This window comes from Seriola dumerili, unplaced genomic scaffold (genome assembly GCF_002260705.1).
Source record: "Seriola dumerili isolate Sdu_G_001 unplaced genomic scaffold, Sdu_1.0 BDQW01000018.1, whole genome shotgun sequence".
Taxonomy (NCBI): domain Eukaryota; kingdom Metazoa; phylum Chordata; class Actinopteri; order Carangiformes; family Carangidae; genus Seriola; species Seriola dumerili.
This window is the reverse complement of record NW_019174273.1, coordinates 2534746-2551292: the sequence shown is the minus strand read 5'-3', so window position 1 is coordinate 2551292 and position 16547 is coordinate 2534746. Positions and strand designations below refer to the sequence as shown.

Here is a 16547-nt window from a genome sequence, read left to right as displayed (position 1 = left end):
AAAAGTTCCATCACGGTGCCTCAAAGGCTAATGGATTCACATTTTCACTTTCCAGTGTAATTTCTTTTAGCTCCCAAAAATGCAGTTTGATTCTCTTTCCCTCAGAGGGAGGGAGCTGATCATGATTGTGGAAGGGTCTGAAATTCAGAGGTGACGGGAGCAAAGTATCTCTATATCCGACCTGTTGAAACTGTATTTCCAGAGAGAACTCAAAGTTCAAATATCAAGTCACTGTCAGTTTTTACATCAATGTAAAACAAGTGAATGCACATTAAGATAAATATCCATCAGCATTCAAGGTCATTGATTATTACCAAGCTGTATCGCAATCTCTCATTCAACCACCCACACAAGCACATACACACCAATAAGTGGAGGAGCTGCCTTTGACACGTGGACAGGGGGAGCTGGGAATAGAGCTCCCAACCTTTTCATTAAGGGATGAACCACTTTACCGACCTAAAAGAAATATTTCAGTGCTTTCAAGTCAGTGGTGTTTTAGCTATCCAGTGAAAGTTGCCTATTAGATTAAAATCCTTATGGATCCTTATTTGATTCCATATTAAAACTGCTAATAATGAAAAGTATCATTACGCAGTAGTGAGGCAGAAACCTTGTGAATGAGGTCTCAAATAAAGGCTGATTGAAAGTCTTTTGCTCATATTTGGTGTGGTATGATATTTGGCAGTCCAGCCCACATACATGAACACACTACGTGCCATACAACATGTGGGAGCACTGACTGACACACACACAGAGGCTATGAGCTGTTAAACTTTATTCTTCCCGACTCCACTGTATTGGCAGCTAGCTGTTAACCCTTCCATTCCATTTAAGTGGCAAAGACAAAACCCACAGTATGTCCACGGAACAAAGTCATCACAGTGACAGAGAGACAGGGGGAGCGACACTGAGGGAGGAGAGGAAATGAAAAGACAATGAGATGCAAAAAAGTGAGTGAGTAAAGGCTGATGTGGAGAGAGAGGCTCAGCAGGTTAATCTTAAGATGAATAGCCTGTAATTAATCAAGTGACAGTTCAGCAGCGTGAAGAAACCAGGGAAGGCACCTTCTTTCTGCATTTTTACACACCGGCACACAATGTTCCCACTCATCTATTTATCTCTCTTATCTTGTATTTAGTAATAAACTGCGCTGCGAGAAACGAGTTGAACCTCCAAACATTAAAAAGAAAGTCAAACGAGAAGTTGCATTAGTTTTTTAATGACATTAGATGTGATTATACTTTCCATGCAGCACAGCAATGTGTTTTGCATTGTAATTTCTTATTATGACATGGTGAATAATTCAAGATACTCGCAGCAGTAGTGAGTCGTTTCTGAGTAAAGTTGAGGAAGAGATTCAGTTTTCAGCTTTGAGGAGCTGCTTTTATCCACAAACCTTTTTCCCCAAGGAAGAGTTTCAGTTGCATTCAATTATCCAAATTTCTTAATTTCCCTTTTGTGTACGTCGTCAGCTCTGTACAAATCTACCTCGGTTCGCTCGCTTGCATCTTCCCTGAAGATAATAGATTGAACTTTTCCTTCCCCCCTCACATCAACTTACTATTTTCCCTGAGCCAGCTCTTCATCACGGGTTCAAACTGTGACATATGCAGCCCAGTCTGCATGTTTCACAACCACCAAGGCTGTAGTTTGAGATCACTATTAAAGATGCTGTATTTCTCCTTATTATGACTGGATTAACCTGGTAGGAGCCTCTATTGACCCTTTCCTGTTGCCTCCAAGTTCTCATTAAACATCCAGCAAACAGCAGACTAACACAGCCAGAGTGTGTCAGTCACTTTATGAAGTCAGCTGATTCATCCCAACTTTCTCTAGGAAAAAGCACCTTGTGAGCACAATGTAAACTAAAAATAAAGATGTTATAACTTCAGATTTACGCAGAGACTAGTAGGTACTAATGCAAACAACTGGACCAAGGACGCCTGACAAAACGGGCCGATCGCACCAACTGCCGTCCTCTTGAAAAACCACTCCATCTAATATTCCCAATGGCCGTGCCAAATTGAATTGAAAATGACAATAATATGAATCATACCTACATAAGGTGTAGTAGGTGTGAGTACTATATATATATATATATATATACATATATATTTATATATATATTTGCATATCGTGTGTTGGTAAATATAATTAAATATCTAAAAAAGTATATATATATATATATGTGTATATACAGATATAAATATTTTTCATAATATATATATATATATATTTCGTAATATCAAAATAAATAAATGAATGAATAATACGTTCCAGTGACTGAACCTGATGTATTTAGAAGAGCTCACCAACGTATGACTGATTATTATTAGTATTATTAGATACAAATAAACCGTAGGTTACAGGTTCACCACAATGCAACTTTAACTGCTGCTGACAGTATGATTGATCAGAGAAAATCCCCACAGTCACGTGCTGATGTGCATACGTGTTACCATGGTTACCAAATGATATAGATAATATATATTGCTTATACAGACTGATTATAAAATGTCTTCCTGAACAGTTTACAGTCAGCAGATGGGTTTAATGGAAGTTTGAATCACATATCTACTATCCAAAAATACTGTGATTCGTCTGCTGTGCTTTCACATGTGAACTGACAAGGCAGGCAACTGCTTGGGGCCTCAGGCTGTTATATTTTTATATTATATATATATAACAATATACAATAATAAAATAATAAAAAAAATATATATATACATACATACATACAGTATATATGTATTATTATTATTTTTTAAAGCTAAAGATATTTAAATCAAAATAATGGATGTGACTATCTGGCCTTATGATGTGGATTATTTATAATGTGACAACGCTGAAGTTATTTTGGTAAATTAATTTTTTACATTTTGAAAATTCTACTAACATGAACATTTAGACTTCAAAAATGTTTAGATTTTGTACATCTTTCATTGGTGTCGGATTATTTCTTACATAAATGCGATGAATGCTGATTGGAGGGGCCCCCGGCCATGTTTTGCCTTGGGTCCCAACAGACTATAGAATCACCACTGCCCAAATTAACCAACCAGGCGAATGCACCACAGTTCGTCTCGACCGAAACAAACAGGTTACAGACGAAGTTCTTTTTTGGAAAAACATGAAAAAACTTTCACAACCAGCTGTACTTAACGAAACTAAATCCTTAATGCAACAATTCTTCTTTCTCCCTCTGCACAGCAAGGTCAGAGGTTATAGACTAGTAGCATGGCCCTACAGCGTGTCAGGAAGTGGTTCAGATGCTGGTCTACTTGTTTATCCATTGTCCAGCTCGCTTGTCAATTTCAGAGTGAGATACCTTCCAACTGAATCTCTGTGTGATGGTACATCAACACCAGGCAGCATGTTGACATTACAGCTGGTGCATTAGAAAGTTGTGAAAATCAGCAACTGCTTTTTTAATAGATTTTAGTTTGATTCTTTGCAGTGTATGTGGGTTAACAAGGGGAACTAAGGCCCATACATCAGAGGCTAAGACAAGCGTGGAGAATTAACCACACAAACAGGCAGCAAAGTCTGACTCCTGGCTGGAGACTGTGTGATGATAACTTATAGAGTAAACATCAGCAGAAAGCTACAGCACACACACACACACACACACACACACACACACACACACACACACACACACACACACACACACACACACACACACACACACACACACCACATCTTCCTGCCAAGGTCTAATTACTGCACAACACCAAAGACAAAACTATCTGTTCAGTCTATTTTCCCTGAGAAACCATGCTGGAGTCTGCTGCACCCTTTAACTGAGATAGTGCGTGGAAGAGAGAGAGAGAGAGAGAGAGAAAGAGAAAGAGAGAGAGAGAGAGAGAAACACTCCACAAACATTCAAAAAGAAAAAGGAAAATTAGCCCACAAGGTATTTGTCTTACTATGAAATGTTCCCATCGCTCTTTTGTTTCAGCAAAGTATTTGCAATGTGAGCGTGTTTAACACAGATTTTAGTGTGTGTGTGTGTGTGTGTGTGTGTGTTTACCTGAAGTTTGCTCTCCAAGGCGGCAGTGGCACTGTCTCCACTGTTCTCGTCCACCACCACCACCATGTGGGTTAAAGAGTTCACCCTCACCTGCTCCAGCTCCAGATCCTCTTGCAGAAGCTGTGACACACACACACACACACACATAAATATATTACAACAAAAATACACACACCAACTAGTTTAAATGATGGTGAGTTAAAGAGAGAATGTGGCCAGAAGCAATAGAAGATAAACATTGTGGGAGTTCACAACAATGTGATGTTTCAACCATATTCCCTTAACACTAGGTAGCAAGCAGTTACAGTTATGATTATAGATTGACAGTTGTCTTCATTGATACACATATTTATAACTGTCTTCTTCCAGACACCTTTTGATAAGCTCCAACTTCCTTATATTTTCTTCTAAAAAAACCACATCAAAATATTCATCTTATTTAGGGCAGCTGTGCTTCAGGCAGCATGCTAGGTAGCTTAAAATATTGTTAGCATGCTAGTTAACTTAACATGCTAGTTACCTTGACATTTGTTGTTTGGTTATTTGCTGGCTCTGGCAGCATGCTAGTTACCTTAACATATTGTTAGCATGCCTGTTAATATAATGTGCTAATTAACTTAACATGCTAGTTACCTTGATATGTCATTTTTTTGTTTGGTTATTTGCAGGCTCTGGCAGAATGCTAGTTACCTTACCTTGTTGTTAGCATGTCTGTTAACATAATGCGCTAATCAAATTAATTGGCTAGTTACCTTGATGTGTCATTTGATGTTTGGTTATTTTCTGGCTCTAGCAGCATGCTAGTTTCATCAACATGTTTTTAGCATGCTAGTTAACTTAACATGCTAGTTACATTGACGTGCCGTTTGTTGTTTGGTGATGTGTTGGCTCTGGCAGCAAGCTATTTACCTCAACATGTTAGCATACCTGTTAACGCACAAATTATCTTAACATGTTGTTCAAAGTTGCTGTTAGCTAGCATGGTGTTAGCTGACGTTAACATGTTTTAGACAAAAGTGAATATAACTTGCTGAGGACTGTGTTGAATTATTGGTGCAGGCCCCTATAGTTTAGCCAAAGCGGTTACTATTATAGTTTCCTTTCTTTAATCTGTCAAATAGAGAAACAAACCACCAACTACCAAATCTCTAACCACCACAGATGTAAAAGACAGAAAGAATGTAAAATTTGGTCAAAGTTGTCCTAAATTGGTCCCAGTGTACTGCTGTGTTTACTAATGAATGTAATTATGGGAACTTCTATGTGGTGAGGTTGGCTAAATGTTGCTGTTTTCTTAGCCAGAGCCACTGCAGGCGTGTTGTGTTGAATCCAATCTGAGAGAGCCTCCTACTGTGAGAAGGAAATGAAGCCTCAAAATCAAACAAGGGTTTGACAAAGATTTAAAAACAGTCGGCTAATCTGGTGCTTTTAAGAGATCATTAGAAATGTGTAAAACTGCCAAATAAACACATGGGGTTAACATGGGAGGCAGACCAAAGCCTCACACTGCTGAACGCACTGATGTCAATTATATTTATGTGGAGAAGGAAAGTTTATTCTTGCCCTCGGAAATAGCAGTTGGCAAAACAATCTTATCACAAGGTCCATTCAGTAGCTGCTGTTGAGCTTCTACAGCAAATGAAATGACCAAATGTTCAAATTGTTGAATAGTAAGTGTAATAAAAATGTAATAATAATAAAACACATATATACAGTATATATATATATATATCACTAGAACAGAACATTAAGTTAACAGGGTGCTACTGGAACATTATGATACATAATAAGGACATAAAGTCAATGCTAAAAGAAAGTATGATGAAGATGAGCAAACAGCTGAATGTGCATCAGTCCAAACCGCATTTTGTCCTTACTTTATTTTATTTTGGCCCTTTCAAACAATGAGGACCTTTCATGGATGAATTATTGAACAGGGCTACTGGGCACAGACCCACACGCCTGAGGGGTCAGGGGCCTATAATATTTATATAGTACAATTTATTTCTATAAAAGCTTTATTTCTGTCATATCCGTAGAGATGTCTGTGTGGATCTTTTGTTGCAGGAGGCTTTTCATCTCTAGCATAAACAAAATACTTAATTAGAGTGGAGACGCAGCAGGACCTGGAGCTGTGGTTGGCCTGCATAATGACATGTCCACACAGAGGGCATGTCAGCTGCATTTTCAGTCGTTTTTCAGACCTGAACTTTGAGTTGCTGCTGCTGCTCTGCATCTGTACTTACTGTCTAACAGGTCAACATGCTTCTCCTTCTATCAGCATGAAAACATGGAATACTGTATGTGAGGGCAAAGCAAAAAGCATCAGTTTTCCTGTCACTGACACAATTATACATTCTCACTTCTTACTAATTGGTTCACTCCCTTAACATGAGGCAGCTGAGACTCTTAGGCAGCTTTGGTGTGATTTCTTTCAACACACTGGTGTTGATATACCCTCTTCCATGTTGTCACCCAGATATGTAAACCAAAACGAGAGGTAAACACTCTGGAGATACCTTGACAACATGTAGGTTACTGAGACAGACAAATAGGAAACAGCATTTAACGATGATGATGATGATGATGATGATGATGATGATGATGATGATGATGATGGTGATGGTGGAGATTTGTCATTTGACTGTATATACTGTATATTAAAACAATCAATTTATCTAATCTAACTCATTTCTAACAGCAATGGAAGTGTGGAACCACTGTGGACGAACAATGCAGAACCTAATAACACCAGTAAAAATGCAGGAACACAAATAAAATGAGTGTTATGTCCATGGCTCTGTTACCCCAGTGCATGCTGGGAGACTTCCCCACATACCCACCTCACACAGCACTGAACGCTGATCATGGTTTTGACTCTTTACTCATGTTTCCTATTTCAAAGTAACAGTTACTCAAATTAACTTCATCTAAAATTATCAAATAAATCCTTAAAGTACAGTTTATCTGAAGAACCTCATTAGCCGGATGAGAACTGACCGATCACTAAACCTAGACTAGCAACTGTAACAAGGCACTGCATACGTGTGTTCAAATCGAAAGAGCCTGAGTGTAAAAAAATGGACTAAGCTAGTGTTAGCATGCTAGGACAGCTAGCTTCTAAAACCCAAATGACTTCCATAGCTGAGCAGCATCATTAACTACAGTAACTAGTTTGTGAGATTACAGGTTACATTAGATAAACGCCCTGCAGTCCTGGATGCTACCAGAGTGGGGTAATGTTAGCAGCTCTGTCCTGCCTATTATTGGATTTGGGGAAGTCTAAGTTTAGTTTTAGCTTGAAAACAACATGTTTGTCTAGATTAGTTCAGCCATGTTTTAAAGGCAGGGCCCAGGCCAGCAGCTGCCCACCCACCTTGTGCTCTTCCACTTGGTGCTTGACATCCTCCAGGTCTGGACCCATAGGTTGAGCCCCCATCCTCTTAATCCGGGCCTCTGTCACGTCCAACCAATCTGTGAGCTGCTGCAGCTGCTGGTGCTGCAGTTCCATCAGGACTTCATGGAGTCTGGGAGGGAGAGAAATTTCAGTGAGCTGTCAATCACATGTTGATACCATTTAACATAAATAGAGCCGTGCTCAGAAACAGTTGAGGAGGGCAGATGAAGGTCTGGTTGCCGCTGATTTGACTGGTCAAAGGCACCTATCGTGTTCTTACATTCACCACTCCATTACAACAGACCTTTGCTGTCTTGTATAAGTGGTATTTGGTAGTCCAGGCCACGTCTGCATGGCCTTGTGCTTAAATCAACAAGATTATCAAAGAAGATAGCTCAACAGTTAATTAAATCTGGCTCTGTGTCAGTTATCATTTGATTCACTTTAATTAGAGGCTGCTGTTCTTTGTGGGCTACTGTGGGGATCTCCATTCACTGTGTAAAAAGAGATTAAACTTTATTCATAGGCCCAAATTAAGATAGAGATGTAATATAATAATAAAATCATCTTGGCCTGTGCTATTCTATCAAATTTACACTGGATATGTGTGTACATCTTTTTCCATGTCTCATGCTTATTGTCTTCCTAAATCTTGACCCTGTTGTTTCATCATATACAGTATTTAACATGGCAAACATACATGTTTCCATACTACAAACATGGCCATGGCTTTACCTGCCTTTCAATTTTATCAATTAGTTGTTAACATTCTCTGCTTGTCTAGTGTTGTTGAACAATCACGTCCATCCAGGTTCTCTGTAAAGTCTCATCACCTCACCGCAGTCATTCTGATTGCAGCACTTCCACTTACCTGGAAACACCTAAAGACGGCCCTGTCATTACACTTTGGACTTGGACCCAGTTTCAGAAAAACTTCTCACTTCACATGCCAATCACAACCAACCATTGCTTAGCTTCATCCACTCTTAATGGTTCAATCATAATAACATAATACCACCTTGAAGATGTTTGCATCTTTCTCCAAGTCGACATCGATCAGGCTTTTTGTGCAACACCTTATATCTACTACCTGGGGACACCTCCACACAACCCTGTTCACTCACTTCTGTCTTTAAAGCCTACACACATAAGTAGCCCCCTAAAGCAAACCATTAGAACTAAATGGGAGCAACCAGATTTTCATTTTTCAGATGATATTTTGGACTTTTGGAGCCACTCCTATAGGCACACTGCATATAAAGCCAGTAGAAAGACATATGTGGTTGCAGATAGACACAGACGCACCTCAGGCGAAGACGTTGAGAATGTTTTAACTTATCCCAGGGCTTTATGAATCGACCTCATTCACAGAAGAGAGTGGGTTGCGTTGCTTGAGGGGGTTGGAGGCCTGTTGCTCACCTCTACAATAGCTCAACCTGATCTCACCACTCATCATTTAACATAACTTTATTGTATATATATTATATTATTATAATATAATGATAACTTTAAATTATTATATTATGTCAAATATATAAATAATACATATTATATTGTCATAATATCACTATTATATTATTTAACACTATTCTATATTATTATATTTTTCTACTCTTAATTATTATATATCGTTATAATTACTACATTCTTCCTACAAGTATATAGAAACATGCACACACACAGTTTTTTTCTGTTCTTGTTTTTGTTGTCTCATCATTTGTTCTCAAGTGTAACTTTGTTTATCTGTTGTCTTTAATCCTTACACTGTACAGCTGTGTGTGAAATGATGACGTCAATATCATACAATTCACACAACTCCTGTATGAACTGTCTCATTGGTTGCATGTTGAATGAAATGCTAACGCAAACATTCCTTCCATCATTAACTGTATCTGCACCAAATTGTACAAAGTCATGGATCTCAATACCAGCAATGGCGGCCATCTTGACTTTTTGAGTGACATGTTTTATCAACAGAGTAATACCCAAGGAGGATTTGTGCCAAGTTTAGCACCTATATCCACATTTGAAAGATTTGCCTGAAAAATGCAGTTAACTGCTGCACTAACTGGTTTAGGAACCACTTTTATAAAGGATTCGGTCCTTGTCTGTTTTCTGTTTCTGTTGTTGTTCTTATTATTAGTTTATTGAACCATTTCATTTCTCACTTTTTTATTATATCTTTTGTTTTGTGAATGTACCTGCTCTGTCTCTCCATGCTAGCCACTCTCAGGTGCTCCCACCGGGAGTTCAGGAGGTTCATCTGCTCTCTGACCTCTGAGTCCTCCTCCTCAGTCAGGTTCCCCTCCCCCAGCAGGGCGGCGCCGGCGCGGAGGACCCGCCCCACGCTGCCCTGGTGCGTGGTCAGCTCGACCATGTACCCCTGGTGAGAGACACACATATTTCACAATTATTCCCCTCATTTTGTCTAATGTACCCTTCAAAAGAAGTGAAGTACCTCGCAGCACTACTCCCACTGAATGGCCCTTCTTCATTCAATAACTGCTCTCAAAATATATTTCCACCTCTCACCTTAGTGCTTGATCCATTTCCTCTGAGCACTTAACTCATATATGATCCTTCCAGGGTCTCACACGGAGAAACAATCGGGGTTAATTTAATTTTAAGAGAATAAAAGTCGATAGTAAGCCAGTGTTCGTACAAGTCCACATCCATCAGAGTTTAAGCTTCAACACAGCTGCTCAGTGCTGGATTAGCCCCGTGCATTCAAAGACACTGTCTTTACCAAAGGAAGCAAATTATTCCTGCTCTGTTACCACTACAAGAAACTATGATATTAACATATTTAACATCTTAGTATATAATTAACATCTTGTAGTATTATTTATGTTTTCCCTGCTAACATGTTTTTTTATCAGCAATTTGAAGTTGTTAGATTAGTCCCTAGTATGAGTCAATCTAAAAAACACTTGTTCTTATAATTCCCATAATGCAGCTGTCAAGTGCATCTTTCAGGAGACTATCTTTGTATAGCCAGCCAGCCATTCATTCAGTTTGTAACGCAGGCTTATTGTTATAAATGTGAAGTCTCCAAACCAAAGCTGAGATAACCCAGATGACATCACTATGATGTCATTAGAGTACCTTTGTTTTCAAAGTTTGGAAAGCTCAACCAGAACCACAGATGAATCCATACATCTTATGTCAGAGGCTAAGTAGAACTCCCCATGACAAGTAAACTGAACTTCATGAATAAAATCAGTATAGTGGCCCCTTAATTGGTAAAGTGGTCATGTTAATGAATAGGAAGTTGGCAAACATTCATTTGAAATTAAAGAGTTAAGGTATGAGTTCGAAAAATTGCTTGTAAAATGAAGTTACACAAATAAAGAAACAGTCGCTCTAACAAACCTTTAAATCTGATGCTACTAACGTTTACTGACTGCGAGAAAGTCTGGCAGTTTTATGTAAAAGAGGTAAACATTATGTGTTCAGGATAGAATTGCTCAATACAAAGTATTCATTTGGCTGAACAAGAAACTTGAAAAGAAAAATGATCATAACAAATTTGTAAACCACTTTCCCATTCAAGTGAACTTCTGTTCCCACTTTATTTTTACAACCATTAGTGAAGCCAAACAGCCGCTGAAATACTGTGTATGCTAAGACTTTCGATGCGGTCAATTAAGCTTGACAGTATACACTATATTGGCATAAAATATTTAAGACATATTGGCATAAATACTGTGACACAAACTCAGGTTTTGTTTCTACTCAAAGATTTTAAGTCACAAACAAAGAAAGCTTTGACTAATGTTTTCTGATGTCTAGTAGAAAATAATAAGTTGGGAAAAACTAAGAAAATCTTGCCAGTTTTATTTTAAAAAACCCCCCCCAAAAAACTGAAACATCTTTGTCTTCAGCGTTACATTGTCGATACACAACAAATTGAGTATTGAGAATTTTTACAACCATTTGTGAGTTAAAACAACTACCAATCTGTTATTCACTGAACTTAATTTAGGTTATTGGCTTCATAAATTTCAGCAGTATGAACTAAAAAATCTAAACTCATGTCAAATGAATATTGCGTGCACTAATGACAAGAAATGAAATGCTAAGAAATAAAAAAATGAACAATTTCCTGATGGTATAACTAATTGCTGTCACCTTGTTGTGATCCCAGCGTCACTGCTCCAGGTCTTACCTCATGTGTGTGGAACTGCTCCTTCACCTCCTCCACATGGTTGGAGATGGAAGGCTGGGCCTGGAGCCCATCTTCAGCTGACAGCAGCCATGTCAACACCTTCACATTCACAGTTGAAATTAACATACATTTAAAGGATAAGACTGACAATATTCTCTGTTTTTCTTATATTCTCAATACTTTGTGACTTCCTTACACTTTACTGAAGATGTGATTCTTGAACAGCTCACAAATACAGTGTATAGTATGTTTCTTTTTGGTCACAACAGCTGATCACTGTAGTTTTTAACAAGTGTTACTCAGACAGGAGGACGCTGTGCTTTTGTTGTGGACGATCTTACGCAGCGGATGAATCCATATTTGGTGCACTAGTGAGTATTTCTGGCAGCAGGATCGTGTAAGTGAGTGAGTGTTCACGGTAATGAAGGAGCATGTCACCCACTACAACAGTGTGGCTCAAAGATGTGTTTTCAATAGTTTTTGGATAACCTTTAACCTCCAAAATCAGTTCATCTTTAAGTCCAAGCAAATGTTTGTGCAAAATATGAAGGGATTCCCTCGATGTCGTGTTCACAAGAATGACCAACGATTGGCCAGACAACCCGAAAAAATAAGAAAATCAAAATACGTGTAACCACCAAACTTATCTTTCAAACATACTTTAAATATAAGATATGTGACGCTCTGTATCACCGCCTTACCTCCTCCAGTGCAGCCTGGTAGCTCTCCAGGCTGGTGGAGCCTGGAGGGAGAGGACTGAGGCCCCGCTGCAGCTCCTCCTGGCTTGGAGTCAGGAACTGTAGAGGGAAAGGATGGAAGATAACGGGAGTGATAGTGAAGAGTGATATGAGGAGTGAAAGAGGAATGGAAGGTGTCAGGTTTAGAGAGGGTGTGGAGAAGTTGAGGGAAGGAAGGAAGGAAAGGAAGGAGGAGATGAAACAAGGAAATAGAGAGCATGTTAAAAGTTAGAAGAGGGTGCAGGGAGATGAGCAGAAAAAAAGGCAGCATGAAAGAAAGGTGGTAGACAGAGGAGGTGGAGAGAGATGAAGAGAGGCCTGTTAGTGTTGCCATTACTGGTGCAGACAAGCAATTCTGGCCTTTGTCCAACCTTAACAACTTGTCCTCATTCTCTTTGGGTCTTCCTCTCTCGCTCTTCCTCTCTCTCTCTCTCCATATCTCTCTTTGTGTACCCGCTACTGATCTGGACACTAACAACTTCTCTCTTTTTATCTCGACTTCGCGCTCCTCCTCTCGCTCTATTCTTCTCTCTGGTAATAAGGTGCTGAAAAGATATACAAGGCCCATCCACAGTGCTGATAACTGTCCAGCCGCAGTCAGTGCCACTCTCTTTGTCTCTCTCTCTCTCTCCCTCTTTATACCTGTTTTGTGGCACAAATGTGTTCAGTCTTGTTTGATGGTAGAGACTCAGAAACGTGTCCTGACAGTTTACAGCTTGTAATACATTCAAAAATAAAACAAATGATCAAATTTGACCTTTATGCACTTTCTTGTCCGTATCGCAATACTGTGGCTTCATAAAGTATTCAGACCCCTTCACTTTTTGCACACCTATCATTGTAAATTCCCCATCGGCCTACACTCAATAACCCATGATAACAACATAGAAACATGTTTTTAACAACTGAAACGATTTTTTTTTGTTCATTCATTAGCCATACAGCTTGTTCTTTTAGGGTGAGGGCGGGGTACACCCTGGACAGGTCATCAGACTAACACAGGCCTGACATATAGAGACACACCTACAGGTAATCTTGTAGAGTCGCCGATTAACCTGCATGTCTCTGGATTGTGGGAGGAAGCTGAAACAACCTGGAGGAAACCCACACAGGCACGAAGAGAACATAGAAACTCCATGAAAACTCCAGAGAGGAGGACAAGGAAAACAAAAAACTGAAATCTCCTCCGTAGAAGTCCCCTTAGCCTCAGCTTCACTTTGTCTTAGTGAGTCTCTACAACCTTTGCACACCTGGATTTGGGCAGTTTATCTCATTCTTCCTGGCAGATCCTCTCGAGCTCCATCAGATTGGATGGGAAATGTCTGTGAACTGTCGTCTTCAGGTCTCTCCACAGATGCTCTGTTGGGTTTAAGTCTGGGCTTTGGCTGGACAAGGACAAGTCAGAGATTTGTTGTAGTGGCTGTATGCTTCGGTCACTGTCGTGCTGAAAGGTGAAGATGTCGCCCCAGTCTCAGGTCATGTGCGCTCTGGAGCAGGTTTTCTTCAAGGACCTCTTTGTATTTGGCTCCATTCGTCCTCCCTTCCGCTCTGACCGGTCTCCCAGTCTCTGCCACTGAGAAGCCCCATAGCATGATGCTGCCACCACCACGCGCTTGGAGTTCCATCCAGTGAGTTCAATTATTGTCTCATCAGACAAGAGAATCTTTTTCTTCACGCTCTGACTCTGTTAATTGCTTTTTGGCACGCTCCAAGCAGGCTGCCATAGCGGCTTCTGTCTCGCCACTCTTGATGGAGTGCTCTCTAATCTCTGCAGAGGACTTGTGAAGCTCTGTCAGAGTGACCGTTGGGTTCTTGGTCACCTCCCTGACCAAGGCCCTTCTTGGCCAGACAGTCGACTCTAAAAAGAGTTCTGTTTGTTCCAAACTTCTTCAGCTTCAGTATTATTGACTGTGCTCTTGGGAACACGCAAATCTTTAGAGATGGTTTTATAAAGGCAGATTGATGTTGTATCAATTTACAATTTACAAATTTACAAAAAGTGAAGGGGTCTGAATACTTCCCGAAGCCACTGTATGTTCGACTGAGGCCAATGTAATGTAAAATGTCGACTCACATTTTTGAAAGAAAATTGAGTTGTTATGATACAGGGGGTTTTGTCTGATACGTTCTGCACTTGAAAGAACAGCGGGAGTGCTTGAATACAGCTTATCTGACAGATTATCTCTTCTTATTGTGATGCCTTTAGGTGCTAGCCAAGTTAAGTCGAGCACCCTGCTGGTACGTTAAATATTTGACACAGTCTCTGAATACGGTTCACCCAAGTCAGAGCAAATTAGGAGCCGCATTTAGTCACGCAGTGCAGGCTGACGGCTTTGAACATTCTCACATGTCGAGGAAGAGGGAGGAACATTTTCAAGTTGGTTTGTGTTTGTAAAGGTGATGATGTACAGAGCAACTTTTAGTATGGATTAGCAACTATCTATTTCCTTTTTTTTTGCAGCAGTTGGATTTGTGTTTTTACACTTCTGATTGAGTATGAATTAAACAAAAGAGAAACTGTTAATTAGTGAGAGGTGCTGTAGGTGTATTAGTCATATCAGCTGTTCTCCCCTCCTTCTAGTCTTCATACTAAGCTAAGCTCATTGACTAGACACAAGAATGAAAGTTGGCATAATAAGAAGTTTGCCAAATGTTGATTCATAGTGTTGCTTACTGACGTTGTCTAAAGAATGACTGTGAGTATCACTGATTAAAAAAAACAGACCTGATAAACATAATTAGTATCACTCCTGTCCAAAGAATCGTTAAAACAAATATTAAAAGGAAAATACATTTCAAACCTTAAATCAAATGAAAACACCATGGGACTGACAGGTACGATGCGAAAAATGTCCAACTCAGCAAGTCCTGTTGCTTCATTTTCAGTTTGAGAAAATTATTTTCCTTCATCACTCTCCTGCGTTTTCACTTATCGCAGGAACAAGGAGAGAATCAAATAATAAAACATGTTCAGTGAGAAAATTCTTCGAAGCAAGCGCAAAAGTCACAAAAGTGATTAACCCACCCTGTCGGAGGACTTATGATGGACATTTTTGTCGCAGTGACACGGACAAACAAGAGCAGACGGAGCAATAAGTGTGCAGCCAGAACACGCACAGACAGATGGACGTTTGCGATGGAGTGTTAGAGAGACACGGACCTGATCAGTAAAACGCCTCCTCTTTTGCTCGGGCGACTTGACATAGGCAGCCTGGGTGTAGGCATAGCTTTTATAGCGATGCTGAGGGGAGGGGCTCCGCACTCGCCCCTGAGCCACACTCACTGTGATCTGAGAGAGAGACAGAGAGATGGAGCAGGACAGAGGGAAGAGGGAGGAAGAATTGGCAGGAGGCCAGAGAAGAGACGAGGAAAGAAAAAGAGAAGCGATAGAATGCAAAACATAGAGAGCAAAAGATCCAAAAGCCAAATTATACAGAGGGAGAATAAGGCAGAAAATGAAGAAGGAAAGAAAAAGCAGGAGTGCACGAGGAGCAAGTGATGATGAAAGAGGCGAGAGAGAGAAGCAGAAAAGAGGAGAAAAAAAGAAACATGAATAATCACACATAAGCTCTGTTTCCATCCAAATGTCAAGCTAATTTTAGTTGAACTTTGAAAAGAGCATAGGAAAAAAAATTAAATACAGATTAGGTGCATTTCCGTCACCAGAAAACACATTTATGAGAAAAATAGAAAGTCTCAGAAATTAATACTGGGCAAATAGCTATTTACTTTCATTTCAGCAAATTTTGTAAATGCTCTCAGAAGATGAAAACAAACTCAGCAACAAACTAATGCCCTAGGCCTGTTATATTCTACAGGGCCGACACTTAGACACAACATTTCCCAAATCCCCAGTCACTGTATGAATTATTTTAATTAAAATGAATCATTTACTGAAAGAAAACGCTTATCAAATCACTTTTGATTGACATACGAAATAACATTCTTTCTTTTACAAATGAAAAGTTGAATTTATAAGCAATAAAAAACTTTTTTTTTTAATTCAATACATACAGTACATTTGCTCCAACAGCCTCACTTGGTCTGGTATGACCAACAGCTTAAAGTAGCTAATGCTAGCTAGCCATAGCAACCAAGTTGGCTGACTTTATGACTCTTCTCTACTTGTGTTATTGTTACTGATGAATTCATGTGTCAGTAGAATTTTACTGCTGTAGCTGGTTAAGAAGGTGGAGTCAGTTTTAATTA

General features: G+C 39.5%; 1 protein-coding gene across 1 annotated transcript in view; it reads right to left on the bottom strand.

Annotated features, from left to right (window-relative positions):
• LOC111232131 (dystrophin-like) overlaps positions 1-16547 on the bottom strand; it is a 186257-nt gene that overhangs the window by 148738 nt on the left and 20972 nt on the right. The window contains exons 6-11 of the mRNA XM_022759501.1: positions 15499-15627; positions 12303-12398; positions 11602-11700; positions 9635-9816; positions 7413-7563; positions 4037-4156 (exon numbers count right to left, since the gene is read on the bottom strand). Of these exons, the coding sequence (XP_022615222.1) occupies positions 4037-4156; positions 7413-7563; positions 9635-9816; positions 11602-11700; positions 12303-12398; positions 15499-15627 (777 nt within the window). The remainder of the gene's footprint in view (positions 1-4036; positions 4157-7412; positions 7564-9634; positions 9817-11601; positions 11701-12302; positions 12399-15498; positions 15628-16547) is intronic.